Below are 19,438 nucleotides of genomic sequence, written 5' to 3'. Positions count from 1 at the left end.
ATAGACAATCGACCAAGTTATTTTAAACATTGGCATTAGCATCAGCCCAGAGCTTCACTACAGGTGATGCCATAAATATATAAACAAATATAAAATTATATTTTTTCACTGTTCACAAAGCCTTAGATGAGACTGCTCTCATGTGGTATATATGCAACATATATATAAACCAGTGGCCAACTGAACAGATTAGGTGCACGCAAATAAAGAAATAAGACGAGCTAGAAGATACATAGTGCAATACAGTAAGTCAGATTAATCAAGTGTAGTTTTGTCTTTTAAGGAAGACTGCTAACAATACGAATAATAGACATTACCACCCATTTTATTCTGGGTCAGTTGTTTTCATAGCTCACTGCAGTTATTTTCTATGTGTGTCTGGGTCTGTGTGAAATTGCTTTGCATTAATACAAAAAGAAACTAAAGAAAAACTTAAACTGCAGCAATGCAATGTGTAGTTTTCAAGTAATGACAGGTCAAGTTGAAGTCAATCATGCCTAAAAGGCTGCGTGCCTTGTATTTATACCAAAGACCAATGTAACATGTTTGAACATCTACCCTTGTCAAAACGTCCCAATATTTATGATACGTTTGGTGAGAAGGAAATGTGTCTTTCCTTGTAAATCGTGCTGTCACAGAAGGAAAAAAAAAAGAAAGAAAAAGGGCATGGCTGTACAGGATAAGGCGACAGGACTTTATAAATTCCTGTTAGTCCTCACAGTCCATCTGGGATGAGCCTTCCTGGAGATTAGAGAGTCGGCTTTCAGAAGCCGGCCAACCTCCACTAGATTCAAATGGCCCTAGACTGGCTAATCTTGCCAAGAGAAAATTCCTCAAGAAGTGACTTTGAGTGGATTTTATAAGTACTTAAGATATAACAGTGTGGTTTTTCTGAGTCTGCCCGTGCGTCAGTGGCTTCGCCGTAAAGCTGGGCTCACTTTTATTGCAGCTCAGCTGATGAGAATGGTGGATACTCATGCAGTATGCAAGTCAAACAGTGCAGTCATTATGGCACGGTTATTTTGAAAGCATCCCCACAGTTTCTAGACCATTACGAGGGAGGGGAGCCTGGGCAACAGCCCATCAAATGAAACCTACTGCCTGTCTTTCTGGAAAGAAGTGAGGCAGAACAGACGGTTTGCTACTTTGGTTGTCTTGTTCAGACTGATGATGGGAGAAACTCACAATATAGTGTTGCTGAAATAGCAATGCTATCTCCGGAGACAAAAGATACTGAGGAAGACTTTTCCTCTGCTTTCTAATCAGATGTGATCCGTTTCAACCTACAACCAGGGGACCTTCAAGATCCCTGATAAAATTCACTTATCTCCCTTCATTATGTTGGGCTTCATCCTTCACAGGATCAATTGCATGAACATGTAGATTTCTTCGTCTTAAAAAAAGAGGAAGAAAAGGCAAGTTGCAACAAGCTGTGCAAAGAGGAGTTTCTCAGTAATCATTTGACAGGTTTTAAAAAGGGCGATTGGGACCAAATTTTCAGTGTGTGGCAGTCAGGTCAATACAGAGCTCCTGTCATTAAGCCTCTGCCAGTCAAACATCCAGCCATAATTGATGAGTTTCCCCTGGGAGGGCGGAGCTGTCACTGGGACCAGAGGAGGCAGGAAAGAGGGATTTTGAGAATGGAACCAGTCCTGGTGTGCTCCCATCGATACGTGAGAAGAAGGCAATCTTGGTGACTCGAAAACAAAGACCAAGAAAGAAGGAGCTTAGTGGTTTTAACAGGCTAGATCTGCACCCTATTGGCAGCCTGTAAACGGACTAGCGGCTCAATGACCAGCTAAACACAAGGGAAGGAAAAAATAGCTGTGAAACCATGACTCATATATCCTTTGGCTTACAAAAGCAGACTGTGGCCTTCTGACACTGACCAAAGACGGACCCCATAGTGGAGCCATCAGATGATATGATAAAGCAGCTGTTTATATTACATTAAGAGGTCTGAGGTTTATGCAAAGCGTGTTGCAGCGAAGGCTACAGGCACAGATCCTTTCAGATTCCATAGGGTGAGAGAAGCAGGCAAGAAACTGGAGGTTAGAGGTGGCAAGAAATCTGACACACAAAAAAAGACAAAGCGAGTATGTTATGTTTCTTTAAATGATGATTCTAGGCAAAGGGAAGTTGGATAAAAGCTAATTAACACAATTGTTCTTGACAAAAAAAAAAAAGTGGAGCAAAATGATGTGCTGTAGCAATCTGTGCAAGCAGGAATGTTTTAGGTAAAATCCAGGACTCGCTAATGTGTTATGTTGGAGTAGATTTGACATTGATTCATTAAACCTAGCTCATCTTGATTACATCTGTGGTGGTAAGCTATTTTCTGGCCTTTCACAAAGACAAGCCGTGGTGGAAAATGTTGACAACTGTGCAAAAAAAAGAAAACTAGCAAGGTACTGCATTGAGGTAGACTGAGTCAAAATCACTATTGTGTGCAGTGGGCTTGGACAGCACAAATTAAATAGGGAAAAAATAGGAAGGAGGAGGAGGAGAGAGGGGAAAATGCAGATGGGGGTATTATTTTTCTTTTTGTATCCCATCTAATTGCAATCATAGGCAGATGTCTGAAAGTGTGACAGCATCAGCAGAATTGCTGCTGAGAGCACAGAATCTTTGTCTAAAAATAATCAGACATTCTGGGTGCTGCTGTTTGTTATAATGGTAATCGATGCTGGAGGCTTTGAATTCCATCAATTTATAGATCCACTCTGTTCTGCCTGGTGACTGTACTGCCTCACAACCCCCACCGCATACGCACACTGACACAACAACACACACTCTTTGCACGCAAGGTCTTGCACAAAAGAGCGATTTGGCACACATGTGTGCGCACAGACACATGTGCGCTGACATCTGCACACGGGGGGCTGCAGCGAACGAGGCAGAGCGGGGACCAGTATGTGATTAAGATAAGTGTAGTTTCCTTTCATACTTTCCTTATCGCTTCTCATTCTCTGTGAGGCACAAGATTGTCCATAGCAGCCTCAGATTAGCCCCGCATCTGAGACGCCACATTCGAGAGGGCAGACTGATCAATAAATCAAATCACTACAATCAATGGCCCCAATCACTGCAGTCTAGTCTGGCCTCAACATTATGATTGGCAAACGCTCCCAGCCGCTAACGGCGGAGGGAGTGGTTTGGCTGAAGGGGTTAGAGGAGCTCGGGGAGAGGTGCACGTTGGCGCCTGTCCATATGAAAGATCCAAAATGAACTCTTATCTGGCCTCCTTGAGCTGAGCGTCAGTTAAGGGCACAAACAGACAGCGTGTGTCTATGTGGGTGCTAGACCGCCCAGACAAACCCAGCAGGGAGGAGCTTCTGACCTCCGCGACCCCACACTTGGAATGTGAGCTGAGCATGCAGCTTCTGACAGGGATGCTGTGGGGGGGCGGGATGCTATCACCTGGCATCCCCCTCCATCTGTTTATTCCCCGAACTGATGCTTCGTTAGTTTTGCTCTACATCATTTCATGTCACCATCACACTGCGGTTCAACCAAACTACCCAATACCCACTATTACCCAATATTTCCCAGTTCATTTAAACAACGTTGAGTGCCACATGGGGTTGAGCTTAACCCAAGATAAAGATTTAGAAAAAGTTACAAAGTATACGGTCTACCCACAAAAATATTATCTAAACATGGTTATGAAGAGGTCTGCACTGAAAATCTGCCAAACACTGACTGCCAACGGCTAATTAAAGAGAAATAAGGCGCAAATAAGCAGCTTCCACACACAGCTATTTGCATACACATCTGTTAGGTAAGGTAACACAGACTTGCCTCAACTTTATATTCAATTCAATTCAATTTAGTGACAAATCACAACAACAGATAAATACCCAACAATAATACAGACAAAACCCCAACAATCAAACGACCTGCTATGAGCAAGCACCTGGCGACAGTGGGAAGGAAAAACTCCTTTTTAATAGGAAGAACCCTCCAACACAATCAGGCTCAGGGAGGGGCAGCTATGTGCCGTGACGGGTTAGCAGTTAGCAGAGGAAGACAGGACAAACATGAATGTCTGTGGGCAATAAATCTGTTAAAGTATCATCTGTAAAGACAATTTCCTTGTTTTCATGGGGAAAAAGGCAGAATGAATGACCACAAAAAAATAAAGACGAGAGAGAATAAACCATCAGCTATCAGCCAAATCATAATTTTTGTATCTGCCCAGAAAATCACAATCCATGCGTACTTCAGTCAGAGAGCTCATATTTGAATTTACTGATTCATTAAAGCAACAGAATATAGCGAGAGTTCAGCTCTGAAATCATCTCTTCCCAAAAATATGACACACGTAGAATCTGGGACATGATAAGTAATTATCCCTCAGAGCCCACAGGTGAATGTTGGGGTAGTGGAGGGGCAGCGATGCAGGACAGCAGCAGGCCTGACATGTCTGAGGAGGCGATAGGAAATTCTGCAGCTTAAACAGACTTCGAATGATATGAAGACATGATGCCTTCCTTTCCTTTTCCCTTGCCATTGCCTTATTACATTTGTGGGAGTAGAGTAATCACAGGATTGGAGGTTTGATCCCATGCTCATTGCGCACGTCATATAAAAACGTACAAGCTGCAGCCGAAAAATGCTGCAGCAGTCATGCAGGAACTGTGTATAATAAGCATGTGTGCTCCGAGTGTCCAATAAGTCTCCTTTCACCTCCTCTGATACATTTTATGTCTCCTTGTGAGGTCCTGACACCGAGGTTGGGAACCCTAGCTCCGTCCACTGTGTAGCAGCAATGCTGACTGCATTGTGCATAAACAGGTAAAGGTGTATAGTGTACACACTGTGTGTGAGGACTTACCGGCGAATGCGGAGGGAAAATAAATAAATAAATGTTTTTTAAAAATCACGTTTCATTTTGACACCTCGCTCAACTCTGGACTGGAAAGTCTGATAAATCATCCAAAATAATTAATCCCCAGTCAGTCAGGCTGTCTTCAAACAGCATGCTAAATCTTACAAAAGGAAGGAGAAGCGCATGAGCGTTACAACCATCAGCAAAAGGTGTGACTGGTGTTGTCAGCCATTATTCGTCATACCCTGCTTCATTTAGAGAGTTTTTGGCGCCTGATGCGCCAGAGCACAGCCTACTTGTCAACACTTCTCTCTCTTTAAATCCAACATGCACGCTTGGACACACATGTACACACAAATGCGCTTTTCCCCCTCTTTTTTTTCACACTAATGCACTGGTAATTCATCTTAGTATGACCAGGGAGGCCCTAATTCCATTTATTGTAAAGTCTTATTCAAAAATAGTATCAAGAGGTATCATGAAAACATCTTATTACAGCTCTTTCAAACAATCCTGTATCCACTCTGAAACCAATGAATAACTTTAAATGCCCTCCAATTAGAAACTTCAAATTACAATCCATGACTGAGCGCTCCAAACGAAGGCCAATTACAACACCTTATATATCATCATTAAGGCCGAGCATTGTTCTGCTCCTTTCAAACTCTGTGGTTACAATCAGGGTGTCTATTGTCATTGTGTTGTACATGCAGGGTGACTAATTACACAGTCCTATGATTCATTAGCAGACTAGTGGGTTGAAACCTGAGCGAAGACACGATAACCTCAGTCGGCCAAAATGATTGGCTCAAATGGAGATGTGAATATGAAAGAGCAACGGGGAGGTGTTACAATAGTTGAGAATTAGAAAAAAGAGAGAGCCCGGTGCTTCAAACACAATAACCGTCCAAAATAAGTTGGGGGTTTTTTCTTTTCTGGGGTATGCGTGAAAAATTAGGCGAGCGGCAACAGTGTCGCACTTGAATAAAATTGGGGACAGGTTTTGCTTTCTGGTTTCTAATAACTTTCAAAGTGGAAACAGAGGAGCGTGCTGCGGGGGACTCGTTCCTGTGAAGCTTCACCATTGAGGTCAGTTTGCACGAGAGGAGGAAGGCTCCGCAGACGCAGCCATCGCTGCCGTGGCCCACTTTCACCTGAAACGACGAGCTGCAGCGATGCAGCACAGCTAACCTGCGATTGTTTATTCTCTCTTAAGAAATGTCAATCTGTTCGCTCTCAGGTGTGCTGCTCTTCCTCTTGTTTTTGTTGTTTTCTCTACCCCCCACCACCCCATCCTCTACGTTTTCCCTTGTCGATTGCGGTGAGATCAAAGCGAAGCCGCTGGAAGAATCTGAATATTTCAGGTGTGGAGAGAGGGCTGCGTTTCACACCACCTGTGTAGCGCCGAGAGACGGGTCCCTCCTCTCGCTCAGACTCAGTTAGTGGGGCCCCTGGGGCCCGGCGACATAAACCGGGGCCACCTGTCTGAGAGAGAGGGAACACTCCCTTTACCCTCCCTCTCGGCATCACACTTTCATTTTACAGCATTTGAACCAAAAATAAATGAATCTAAATAGAGCGGTGAGAGTGGGAATAAAACCGGAGCTGACAACAAGCAGCCGAGAGCTTTGAGCTCCGTCACAAAAGGCTCGGGGAACTGGCAGGCGAGTTCTGTTGTCACAAAATGGGAGCAGCCACTTGAAAGGCCAGTTTATACTTCAGTCGCTTTAAAATTTGCCCTGTTGTGCAACAGAAGGTAGTGCTCGTATATTAAATGATAAGCTCGGTCAGGAGATTGTTTCCTGCCTTAATACGGCGCACAGCGTCGAGCAGGTCTGTGGGATGATTCTCATCACATCGTCAGGGCCACCACATCTGACCCAAAGCAAATAAAAAGCATCCCTGATGCCTGCACCAGCTTTGCCAGTTTGATGTAGCCTCTCTCCTCGGAGGGCCGTGCGCCTCGCCACGTGTGCAAGTGCAAGTGCAAGCGCTCGCCAACGTGCGCGTGTTGTGCGGACATGTGCTCAGGGGGGCGTGGAGGAGGTTCCACGCTGCCGGTTTCCAGCCATGTCTCTCAAAAGGGCCGTAAAGTCTTTACAGCAAATTCCTTACATTCATCTGTGTCAGAGCGCTCGGCACACATTAGGCGTTTACACGGGAGGAAACACAATCTATTTGATGCTACACTGCCCACACGTCCAGAGCCCTCCTCCTCACGCTGGAGATTCACAGTGTTTAACTTCCATTTCATATTCTGAACAGGCAGGCAGACAGGCAGGCGAGTGCGGGGAATGGACTCCATCTTGCTGTAAATCAGCGTTTAAACAGCCGACTAAATGTAATCTGGAATGAGTCAACAAGAGGGCCCGCTCAAGATATTTGTTTTTATTTATTCTGGAATGTGCAATTGATTTTTGTTGTTCTCCCTAATGATGTATGCAAACGGTGCACTGAAAAAAGTCACACTTCTTTTTCTTTTTTTTGCCCCCCTCCGCCGCCGCCTGATGCTGCTTCCCATCTTTTAATATCAGGGATACTTATGAGAACAAGTGGAGGTTAATCTAGGGAGCGGGTCATAGCCAAGCGGCTCTTTGTAAATGTCAGCTGGGAGATCCGGGCCTCTCTTATTACCACACTAAACCAACACGGCTGATGGCTCCAAGACGGATGTGTGGCTCGGAGGTGTCTTCCCCCTCCGCCCCTGCTTCTCGCCACCATCACGGACCAAACCCATCCCAGAAAACCTTATTAATCAATCGATTTATCGCCATAAATCAGGCCAGGCTTTGATTGTATCAGCAAGTCCATGCGATCAATCAATTAGTCGGGACCTAGCAGCCCAATTTGCCTAAAGAAAGATGAATGCTCCCCCGCATCATCCATTTGGCTGTCCGTTTACCCATCAAACACGGCTGCTGTTGACTCCCAGGCCCAACGTGCATCCTTTTATTGATTTCTGCAGATTAAACTTGCAAAAGAATCAAAGGACACTTAACTGACTGGGAATTATTCTGCCTTCAATTGTAGTGAAGTATGTTCTCTGCCGTCTTTTGATGGCGTCGCCTCGTATCATCAAAAACAAGTGTAAACATTAAATTCCAGCAGGCACAGCTCTTTTGAGCAGACCAAAGTGACAGCTACAGAGGATAATGCTCATAAGTAACTGGGGGGAAAAAATAAAATAAATGGGGCACAATGGGACAAATCATGGATTATTAGTAGTCAGCCCTACCCAGGTTTATATGGCAAGGCAAGGGGGAGTGGGGGGAGCTGAGCTAGGAAACAGCTGGGTGAACAAACAGTGGAAAACATATGTGTAATGACATATTTGTTTCATATTTTATCCCAACTGTGAATTCCAATCCACATTGTGACACCAGCTGCCTCGGTCCAGTGCCTCCCATCTGCAACTCTGTGTCAAGACGTCTCCCAGGACGAGCTGCGAAACTTCGGGGACGACAAAAAACCGACAGGAGCAAGTAGAGCACGACAGAGTGGGCTCCCGGAGCCTCGGTGTGCTTCTCCCCGAGCGGCAGGTTGGAATGCGGCAGACTGCGGCGCTGCCATGGAGAGGAAAGAACGCCCGGGGCTCCCCAGAGAGAAAATCTGTGGGGGCATTAGGGCCCCACCAGACCTGGTTCTGCTTCACACCCCTAGATCCTGCGCTGTAACAGCCAGGGGGAGGGTGCCGCAAAGCTATCTGCCGGGGCTTTACAGTGCTGCCCAATCTCCCCAAGACTCACCATGTAATTAGAGATAAAGACAGAGGGCTCGGCTACTCAACCTCAATTCTCCCAGCTTCACACACGGCTGCCCACCCATAGCCCCCCCAAGAGGAAACCCCACCACACTGCCACTACATCAGCAGCCGTGTACGCTAGCTGTCTACAAACCCCATCATCTCCCGACCGAGAGTTCCACACACTAAACATTTAAGACGCTACACGATCGTGACTGACTGCCGTTCAAATATGAAGTATCCTGGAGTTGTACAACGGCAGAGTGCTTTTTTTTCTTCCTTCGACGCCATACTCCACATATTATCTGTACTGAAGAGGATTCATATTGTAAAATTTTCTCAGGTAAACAATAACCACGGTAAATAAGTAATTTTTCTTCATATCTAAAACTTCATCCAGGCAAGGCAGAAAAATTTAGAGGATATAGCAGAGGAGGAACTCTCGAGTATATTCAAGAAACATAAAATTATACTATGGAAGGATCCATTATTCATCTCAGATACATTTTTCATTTAAGAGTGGGCTGGATATGAGCAATGATAAATGCATCGCCCAGGATGCAATTTGTATGTAAAATAACAGAAGATTACAGAATATGTTTTAAGTGCAAATGCAGTTTGTTGCCATCTAAGTAGAAAATGCATTCCTACAAAAAGGAATAAGACCTGAGCCCCATGATGCTCCCTCATAAAAATCACTTAGCCCATAGCTAGGCCCCTCGCCAGTCCACAGAGCGGGTTACAATGAGAGGCTCAAGTGATGAATGAGCCGACTGGAGTAGATTTTCATTTATATAATATACACTACCTCTTGGCGTGCCATTTGAAAATGTGGGGATAAGTAAACTGAATTACTAAGACTAATTCAACTCGCATCCAGCTCAGCAGCACACTTCCTTGAAATCCGCCCCTCCAAAAGCGAACGCACACGGCGAACGCACACGGCGTAAACACGGCGTCTACGCACAAGCGCGCACAAACATACAAGAGCGTTTCGCTGCCTGCCAGGCATCCACATGTTCCTCTCAGGACTCGCTCTCTCCTCATCAGCTTCACTCGGTGCACACCGTCTCAATTCAGCGCATCTCAAAGACACACAAAGAGCCTTCCCCTGCATTCACAGTACAAAGATTGAATACAGGCCCCTAACACAAGACATGCCCACCACAGAGCATGTAATACAACTCATTACTGGGCACGCAGGGTGGAGAGGGCTGTGATGGGAGAGACAAGCACAACAGGGAGAGGACGGGGGGTAGGGGGAGCCTCTTACACCAACATCTCCATCTTTCTTCACAACTAGCAAAGCTCTTAAACAAAAGCTTAATAACTAAAGCCACCCGTGTTTTTCCATGCCGGTGGAATTGCAAGAAAAAACAGAAATACTGCTCACACTTTGGGTGAAATTCAAACAGCCTCAAGGCCACTGTGTGCCTGCTTTACATGGTGGATAGCATTCAGCTCTGAATTGTAACTTCCCCTGCTGCCTCTGACCCACAAGCAAACCACTGTATGTCCAATCACAAAGAGACAGGGGGACAGTGTATCTGGGTCAGCTGCATTGATCTGAGCTCTGGGGTCAGGTTTTTGTGTGTGGACGAGAGGGCACTAGGTTTGGCTCCGTGCACGCAGAGCCAAAGAGAGGGTGCCATGTTTATCAAGGTAGGCAGGGAGGAAGGAGGACAGCTAATCCACCACCGCACGCAGCCTCGTGGACCTTCCGTAACCTCGGGGCAATCGCATGACCTGAGGCGAGGCATTACACACATTAAAAAGACATGAACTTCAGAGCATTGGAGTTTCAAGCACGCGATCAATGTGGCCACAGGTGCAAACATTTTCTGCACTGCCAGTGGAATGCCCTTTTTCCACCCCCTCTCACAGGATTACACTGGAGCCTGTTTTTGCACTGTGTTCATGTTAATGTCAGCAATAATAAAGACCTGCAGCACAAGAAACAATAAAAAAAACAAAACAAAAAAAAACGAGCGTGAGCTGGAGACAGCTTTTGGAGGTGGGCTGGAAGCAGCGCGGGGGGGCGGGAGCGAGGGCAGGATGTGAGGAGTATGTCAACTTCTCCCTGTCTGCTCCCCGTGTTCGCTCGCTTCAGACTGAGGGGAGCAAATGGGCCTAATTCACACTGGCTATGTGTGAGTGTCTCTGCTGTCTAGCAGCGTGAGAGGGAATTAGATCTATGGTTTGTAGCCTTCATCCCTTCCCAGACAGACTTGTTCCGGCTCAGAGGCGCTGCCTAATCCGCACCTCTCTCCCGCTTGCACTCCCGGAAAATGACTTCACACAGCTGCCTCAAACACCCAACGCAGCAATTCTCGTCTGACTGAACTCCCCCCTACTCAAAAAAAAAAAAAAAAACTCAGCAGACCTCCCATAGCTCATTTAACATACCAATTCATCCCCAAAGCCCACCCTACCCCCTCCTTTTAGGAGTTGAAAACAACAAGGAAAACAACTAGAGCCCCACTTGATAATTTAAGGGCTCTTTTCTCCAGAGAGCTGTCAGATTCAGCGGTATACTGAGAGGAATTCAAAGTGTGAGGAGGTACCCTGAGTGAGCAGTAGTTGGTTTATAGGATGTCTGTGACTCACCACGTTTTTTTTTTTTTAAAGATATAGGAATTTGAATCACCTGAGGTACCAATTCAGCTCTTCCTTGAGCCCGTCTTCCTCCATCTATGTACCCATCCCCATCAAGTGGGTAAGAAGTGAATTAAAGTGAATGTCAATTCACAATGAGGGCTCTGGGAACACAAAGCCAAACGAGTTCTCACATTAAAACCCAGATCTTGGCCAGGTGGATTCTTGTAGTTGTTGTCAAGGACACAATCATAGTAGATAGGGCCGGGCTGAAAGAGGGCTGCTCCCAGGCACAGCGGCCTATGGAGGGTAGCTCTGGATAATAGCGAAGGCCACTCAGACAAACACTCCAGCCTTGAGGACAGGAAACGGGGGGAGATCCTTGTTATAAAGCCCAAGTCTATCTCCTAACAGCTTTTATCTGTTTAAGAATACCCCCTCCTACGCAGTGACGCCTTACACTCCTAACCTTCTTTTGTCTGTTCCATAGAAGAATATAAAAGATGGACCTAGACACCTTGACATCACCCATTGGTTTCTGGATTCTGCATTTTATAGTCTCAAAGTTAGGTTTTTAGTGCTGGCTATAATGTTGTTGTTTTTTATGATGTAGTGTAAGTTATTGGCTAAGGCTAGCAAGCTCCAAGGATTCAATACACATATATAAACAGCCTGGCAACTAAGAAAAAAAAAGTATAAAAAAAAAAAAAAAGATTTGTCAGATATGTACATTAACCTCCTAGGACCTCGCATCCACATATGTGGACATCACATTTTGGGTTGTCTAGACCAAAATACTAAATTGTGCTCTACAAGGGCCTGACATCCACTTATGAGGACATTATACTGCCACTATTCTATCGAAATTTAAAACGAATGTCCTCTTACGTGGATCTTATTTTTCTCAGAAACAAAAATCAGGTAAAAAAAAAAAAAAATCAGGTAATTCTTTGTTTTTACACTCATCAGGGCCCAATCAGCCCAAATAGCAAAGAGAAAGTGAAAATGCATGCCATGAAAGAGTTCGGGTCTTAGGAGGTTAAGAATACTCCAAAAGGCACCAAATCAACTCACTGTAGTGGAGGTGATGCCCAGCAGACCTCTGGGAGCTATAGCTGCTTATGTCTGGGTGACTTAAAATCAAATCAAAGCAGCAAGAACCCCAACTTTAGCTTTACCAGGACCCAAATGGAAACAAATGCTTGCCACAGGGGTAGCTCCAGATGTTTGGTTTGGCAGGTTTATGCCAGATGTCCTTCCTGGTTCAACCCCAAAGGTGATTTGCATCTCCAGCTGGACTCAAACCAGTGACTTTCTCTACCAGAAAGCATACCAAATCACCCATAGTACAGCTGAAGCAGGAAACTACCCATGGAGACCAAAGCAAGTTTTTGTACTAGGCTATAAACACACCATCTAATGCTGTTAATATGGGCATTTTAACTTAAGAGACTGTGGGGACTGGCTCGGTTTTGGAGGCAGCCTCCAGTGGCCACTCCAGGGACTGCGGTTTCCAGCAGTTCCGTGCTGGCCTAATTTTTCAGGCCCTATAGATTACAACTGAGTACTTTCTCACGTGACAAAAAGATGCTGCTACGAGTAAAGAGAGCTAGTTTAGGTCTTTAGGAGCCATTTGGGATCTTCAGGGGAAAGCTAAATTGCTTGTATTTCAAGTAGGGGGGGGGGAAAAACTGTGAAAGTGAAAGATGCAAGCTTTGTCTTCTATATGCTCAAATTGAAGCATTTGTAAGCAGCCGACTGATGCTGCAAGAAATGCAGTGTAGTTCTCAAGAACTCCTTAGGCAGCAGTGAGAAACAAGTGATATTACAAGAAAAGAGAATGATTAAAGCCTAATATGGCACAGCAGAGAGGGGAGAGAGAGGTGATTTATCCCTTCACGGCCTTTTGACACTAAATTAAACTGTTGAGTCCATTCCCCCGTGCCAGCTAGTTATCTTTCCAGGCTAATTTAACACTATAATTTACATTCCATATAAAATACATCCTGATGTGGTGCTGTCAAGGCCGTACATCATTTACAGAGAGTGCTCCAGTTTCAGTGAAAAGGACAGAATTAGATCATATTCATGATGCAATTAAACACTTCAGTGGGAATCGATGTAAAACCGATGAGCCCTGAAAACAATGCATATGGCTGAGAACATTAGAACACATTACCTACCCTCGGATCTCTCGCTCCACAGACGCAATTTAAAATCCTCCACTACTCCACTCTCTGTCTCTGCAGATTCATAACGCACAGCGATAATAAATGAATTTTTCACAAAATTATTCAACTACTAAATTGCCCATGGTAACTGAGTATCAGATGAAAGTGATGTGAATTATTAAGTAAGGAAACTGTTTGTTCTCACCATGGGTGTAATAATCAGCTAAATGAGGAAGAGAAGGGGCGCAAGAGGGGCAGGTTACAGTAGAGGAAGATCTCATAGTAAACATCAGTGTTGATGTTTTTTTTAAAAATAAAAAAAAATTTAAAAAATGGGGAAACTCTGTCTGCCGCCTGGGCCTCCAGCTGGGATGATGGTATCGACCAATTTCCCTAGGGCGGCAGTGTGGGTTTTCTTATGGATACCGAGAGCAGAGAGAGCATTACGAGGCACTGCTGCACATTCTCATGTAAAACTGGCAACAGGCCCTGTGAAGCTGGCAAAAACCACTGCAACAGCTAGCCAACGTTACACCACCTCACCACATTTTACATAATCAGACAGACAGCGCAGCAGACCACACACTCACACCGCTCCACTCCAGATCACATCAACTACCTGTCACACTCCTCTCCACAGCCATCACGCTCGTTTTGATTGGCTTAGAGCCACAGAAGCTGAAAAACCTTTACAAAGCAAGCTCCAAAAATACATTTCTCAAACCCTTCCATTAATCACCATTTGCCTATTCAATTCTCCGCACTAAACCCATTTCTGCTTTCAAAGCCCGAACTTGTTGATGGCAAGAAAGTAGACAAATGTAATGAAATTCAGAATTTAAGAGCCGTGCGGGGGGGAGCAGAGGTAAAGCAATTTGTAACCATTTCTGACAGGATGAGTTGGCCTCTCCAACTGAAACAGTAATTATGTTTAATGGTCCTTTAATCTGTCCATCAGGCAGGAGGTGAGCGGCCGGGTCAGCCTAAAGTGTTTCGGGCGTCACGGCGTGTCACAGTGCAGTCAGAAGGGCGAGGTGCTCCACGAGGAGTGCCAGGACTGCTCGCCTCACCACACAACATCTGCAGGTCCCCCTCCAACACACACATTAGTCAACGAATCATCCACCTACCGACCTCCTCCTGCATTAAAAAAAAACCCCAACAAAAACGCTTACAGCTGGACTATGAAGCGGCGGCGAGAGATAAACAGGCTCCCTCAATAGCTATGAAGAGAGCAAATGAGTGAGCAAAAGTGTGGGCATCTCAAAAGTTTGATGTAATTTGCTAAAATTTTAATCACCCAGGATATGATGGGTACATTACACCCTCTGCTCTGGTGAGAATTCCAAAGTATTGTGTCCAGCTGGTGCCCTGGCTCTCCGCCATCACCATTAATCTGCACCTCTGAAGGGATTTCTTAAAGAATCACAACTAATGAAAGCTGGATCGGAGCTCCGCTGATTCCAGTTGACATCATAAGTCCCAGGTCATGTCCCTTACATACCTCGGCAGCCCCGTGCACAGGAAGAGCATTCCAAGATGGCACTGGGTCAATCCCAATAGTAATAGCAGAGACACGGGGCCCCATACAAAAACAAGGGTGAACAAATAGTACCTTTGTACCCAGAGTCATTTGCACCCAGCTCAGGCGCTTGGCTATCTCAGAGCTTGGCAGATAGAGCTCCCAGTCCCTGCTATGCATCTGCACTTGTGCTGTATTTGTTATCTTGGACAAGCATTCTCCCTCACCGTTTCACTGGCCAAATAGAGAGGGGGGAGAAAACGAATCACTCCTAGACCTACTCCTGTTGTTCCTTCAGCTGTCAACACTTCTCACAGACTTCACCCCCGCCTAGCCACATCGATACAGAGAAGTGACTGCCGTTTGCTTTATGATTGCCTTGTTTTATTCTCTCGGCCGGGCTTTTTCCTCAGCCTTCACAGCTCTAATCAGAAAGCCTCGCCTGGACAACAGAGGCATTGTCTCTTAAACTGAAAGAGGCTGTGGATCAGTGAATCCCTTTCCATTTTCCCACTTTATTAGCCCGCCGGCACACCACTGTTTATACTAGAGGGTATTCTGTGTTTGCTAAGAACAATTACAGTATGAAAAATGATCCGTCAATGCCATCTATCAGGCCAGAGTTGACAGGAATCCTATAGACAGGGCAGCCATTCGTCCCCCGCTCCCCATCTCTGGGGTCCCATGCTTTAGTATCCATGACAACATGCAAGCCACTTGCCACGCTTGCCACTTCACAGTGAGAGATGAGCGCCCGTGAGGGGCTTTGAAAATTAGCCTTTGACACCCCGTGTTCCACTGCGCTCCCACCCTCCTCGCATGCAGTCCAGACCCTTTGGGGAGGCCTCGGAACAATCCCGATCCTTCTCCGCATTCAACCTCACACAAACAAAAGCAGACTCTGCGCGCTACTATAAACATACTTCTTTAGGGTCTCGCGGTGTCAGTTTTATTGTGCCTGAGCTATATGATTCTCAACATTAACCTCACAGCTACATTACCTATCCGCCAATGGAAATGAAAGAGAAGCACGACTCGGCCGGCATCCATAAAAACGGGGTGAAAAATACAACGGCTGAAACTGAAAGGCTGAGAGGTGCCTGACTGCACATGAGCTGCCAGCACATTACCAGACAGATCCAGCTGTTTGACCCCTCCGCTCCCCATTTCTTAAATGACTTTGTGAAAAAGTAACATCTGTCAAAAAAATACAGATTTGCTTTTTCACCGTGCAGATGGACCAGTGAACTGTAACATGCAGTGCTTTTACAATAAACTACAATACTTCTTTTAATGATGCCATAATGTCCATGTCTACATTCAAATCATTGATTGTTTTGGCTTATTTGTTTGTGGGAGTTTTTTTGCATGACCAAAAATACTGTTAAAGTTTATTTTAAGTTTAGACTAGAAGTCATGGCTGCGTTTGGTAAAATGTGGCATTCGGCAGAGTTCCCATAACCTTGGAGTGTAAGGAGTGTCTTGTGGAAACAAAACAAAAGCTTGTTATAGTTCAAAGTAGACAAGAGACATCGGTGCCAAATTGTAAATATAGATAAATATGACTATAATACACTTTACAGTACCTTCATGTTTAAGCAGTAAAAACACTTTATTAAAATTACAGTAGGTGCCATGAAAAATAGAAGCTAGCAATCTCGCTGCCAGTACAATTATTTAATCTGATTATTGCGAGATATCAAGAGATCAATGTCCAAAAGTTCCTTAAAATTCTCAAACGCGACTGCAAACACTTAAAGTGACTAAGTGATTTAAGTCTAAGAGATGTTGCTGCTGTTCCCATTTGACTCCCAGACACACCTCTTTGGGGTTGTGTTTATGCCATAAAACCACACTTGGCAGCTGAGGATCATATTACTAGCGTGAAAGAAACAAACAAAGCTGTGCAAACGTGGTGCGCTGTCAGAGGCAACGGTTTTAACGGCTTGTGATTAATCATATTTGGAGAAACATTAAAGGGAAAAGGAGGGAAACTGGCTCCAGCACTAGGAGGTAAGGGTGTCAACTGATATAACCCACCACTGACATCAAGCAGAGCCAGCTAGCTCATTGATGTGGCAGCGTCTCATTTTCACCAGTTTGGAAGCAGACAGTTTTGCAGTGCCTTGCGGTTCTTAATTATCTTCCGACTTTGTCTAATTCAATCAACACAACTCAGATCTAGCTGCGAAATGGCACTCACATCCCCTCAAGCTCAGCAAGTCAAAAAACACTGAATAAGTGGAACAGTCAAACTGACAAAATGGCATAGCACATGAGAAATAACTGTTATTTTATCTCCCGGGCTGAGACCTCATCCACAGCAGAGGGGATGAGGGGAGGCTGGGAGAGCATCCAATCAGCTTTTTGTTTTTGGTTACAAGGCTGCATTCAGGGGGGAAACACAGGAGTCGAGCGCTTTGATGACGCTGCAGATGCCGCCTTGCTGAGCACTGTGAGATCACCGCGTTAGCCGAGACTCTTGAGGTCCCTTTGCTCGGATGCTTCCTGGCGAATCTAATATCCTGTTAACACAATTGCATCCAACTATGTTGTCATGTGTCAGGACAGTACGCTCTTTCAGCCGTCCTCTTCACAACCATACATTTTAAATCGACAACAAGACAAACACATGCGCAGACCCACACTGGGAGAATTTAAAAGGTCATTAGGGATTAAATTGCTTCCTAATTTGCCATTTTAAAAGCGAACGACATAACGAGAGGAGGTGGGGAGGCCAAACCCGATCCCCACCGAAATCCTTTTCCACATTACCTCCATTCCCACCCATTTCACCTCCCATCTAATTCCAAGGGCCACAGCATTATTAGATTTTGACATTATTAGCCCAAATAGCAGAGAGGCCCCACTGTCATTATAAAGCCTTTACTTTTTGCGCTGACTGCCAAATCTGTTTTGCACCAGCTACACACTGCCAAACCCAACAATGGCAGATTAGTGAAGCCCTTCTCTTGTTGCAGCAGAGGTTAATATAAAGTGACAGGGCTAAGTCCGCTCCGATTAAGTATGCTGAGAGATATTACGGCAGTTTGTTACATCAGATCGTTATTGGATTAAACAGCATGCACAACAATGAAAGTTTAATTTTAATTTTCAGCAGGAATATAAAATAGGCTCTAAGAGCGCTCCTGTCAGAACAAAGGCAGTATTACAATACCTTCTTGTTTTTGCCCCCCCGCCTCCCCGTTTGCCATTTCTGGAGTGGCAGACATGAGAAAATATGATGGTAAGTGAGGATGTCAACCTTTAGGGGGTTTTTTCCTCCCAGAAGTTAATGCATTATTTATAAACCAACAAAATTCAAATGCACTTCACAAACCAGGAAAAAAAACATAAGGGAATACAGCAGGTATCAGAAATAGTATGAGTAATATAATTCTCATAATCTTCCTTACTGTTTATTGGTCGGGTCATCTACTGCTGTGCTGCTTGCAGCGATAGCCCAGTTGGCCAATGCATTGTTAGCTCTGCAAGAGGTCACTGCACCTGACCAATAAGCTGTTATTAATCCTCACAGAGTCATCCATTAGGCATCCAATTTTTATGACCCTCTTTTTTTATTAGATGTGCTATCAGCTGTCCATACCTGACAGAATTATTGACTTCCTCATCTTCCTTTTCCCAGAAGATGTTGGGTCAGGTAGACTGAACCTGAAGCCAGGGTAGCAGGTAGTGTGGGGCTGAATCTGGCAGTCTCCTGGGGTGTTCCCCCACTGTCCCGTTACCACCGATAAATCTCTGTGCTTTACGATTAGGTACATAAAATGAGTCATAGATCTGAACGGTAAATAAGAGCTTGTCAGTGGGGCTGACGCCAAGCCCAGCTCCTCCCCCACTTCCTCCTCTGCCAGATAGTCCCTCTGTACCCCAGCCATCAGACTGCTGCTATTGAGCTGGGGCTAAAAAGGCTCCAATAAATAAGCCTGATATTTCCCTCTGGACTTCTACGGTGCCACCCTGAAGCATGCTTGCATACACTGAACAAACAAACAAAACAAAAAAAATAAAGTTCCCGCATCAGAAACTGGACTGCCTGGACAATAACAAAGGTTTATTTCTTGTTTTTCAAATTCAGAAAAGTATTGAAAAATATTAAGTACTCTTTGCCTGTAATTACTCCTCTCAGATAGAAAAGGAAGTCAATGGATCAATCCATCTCAAGTATATTCAAACTGTATGCTGGACTCCGAGACACTGATGTCTTTTAATGGACCTTCAATCCATACTTGCAATTAAGCATGCAAAATCTCCCATTAAGTAACTCCATTTACAGTGTATTTACTCTAGAGCTGTTTGGGTTTTTTCCTAGAGTGTCTTCCACGAGGCTGAGAGAGCAGCAGCGAGATGACCTGAGGGAGGCCTGATGGTCTCAAAATGCACTCGCACAAAGACAGACACTTCCTCTGCAGCGCCAGCTAATCATTGTTGCCGATTTCGTTTACACTGTTCCAAAACGACTCCCTGAATGACCACCTTCGCATATTAAACAGACAAACAGACAATAGGGACAGACTGTTAGAGGACATGAGAGCAGCTAAACACCAGCAATGTCATGA

The 19,438-nt window shown here is 44.9% G+C and overlaps 1 protein-coding gene across 4 annotated transcripts in view; it reads right to left on the bottom strand.

The window, feature by feature from the left end:
* Positions 1-19,438, bottom strand: part of cux2b (cut-like homeobox 2b) — a 99,193-nt gene that overhangs the window by 65,775 nt on the left and 13,980 nt on the right. The window contains exon 1 of one of the 4 annotated variants that reach the window (XM_085424844.1): positions 14,955-15,029. The exons of the other annotated variants lie outside the window; for them this stretch is intronic. Within the exon in view, the coding sequence (XP_085280970.1) occupies positions 14,955-14,972 (18 nt within the window). The 5' untranslated portion in view covers positions 14,973-15,029. Of the gene's footprint in view, positions 1-14,954; positions 15,030-19,438 lie in introns of those variants that run through there. 4 annotated transcript variants of the gene reach the window in all.

This window comes from Rhamphochromis longiceps, linkage group LG12 (assembly GCF_057381845.1).
Source record: "Rhamphochromis longiceps isolate RC_006_pf linkage group LG12, R_longiceps_female_GT1.1, whole genome shotgun sequence".
Lineage (NCBI taxonomy): Eukaryota > Metazoa > Chordata > Actinopteri > Cichliformes > Cichlidae > Rhamphochromis > Rhamphochromis longiceps.
The sequence above is the reverse complement of the archived record's forward strand: the minus strand, read 5'-3'. Positions and strand labels throughout refer to the sequence as shown.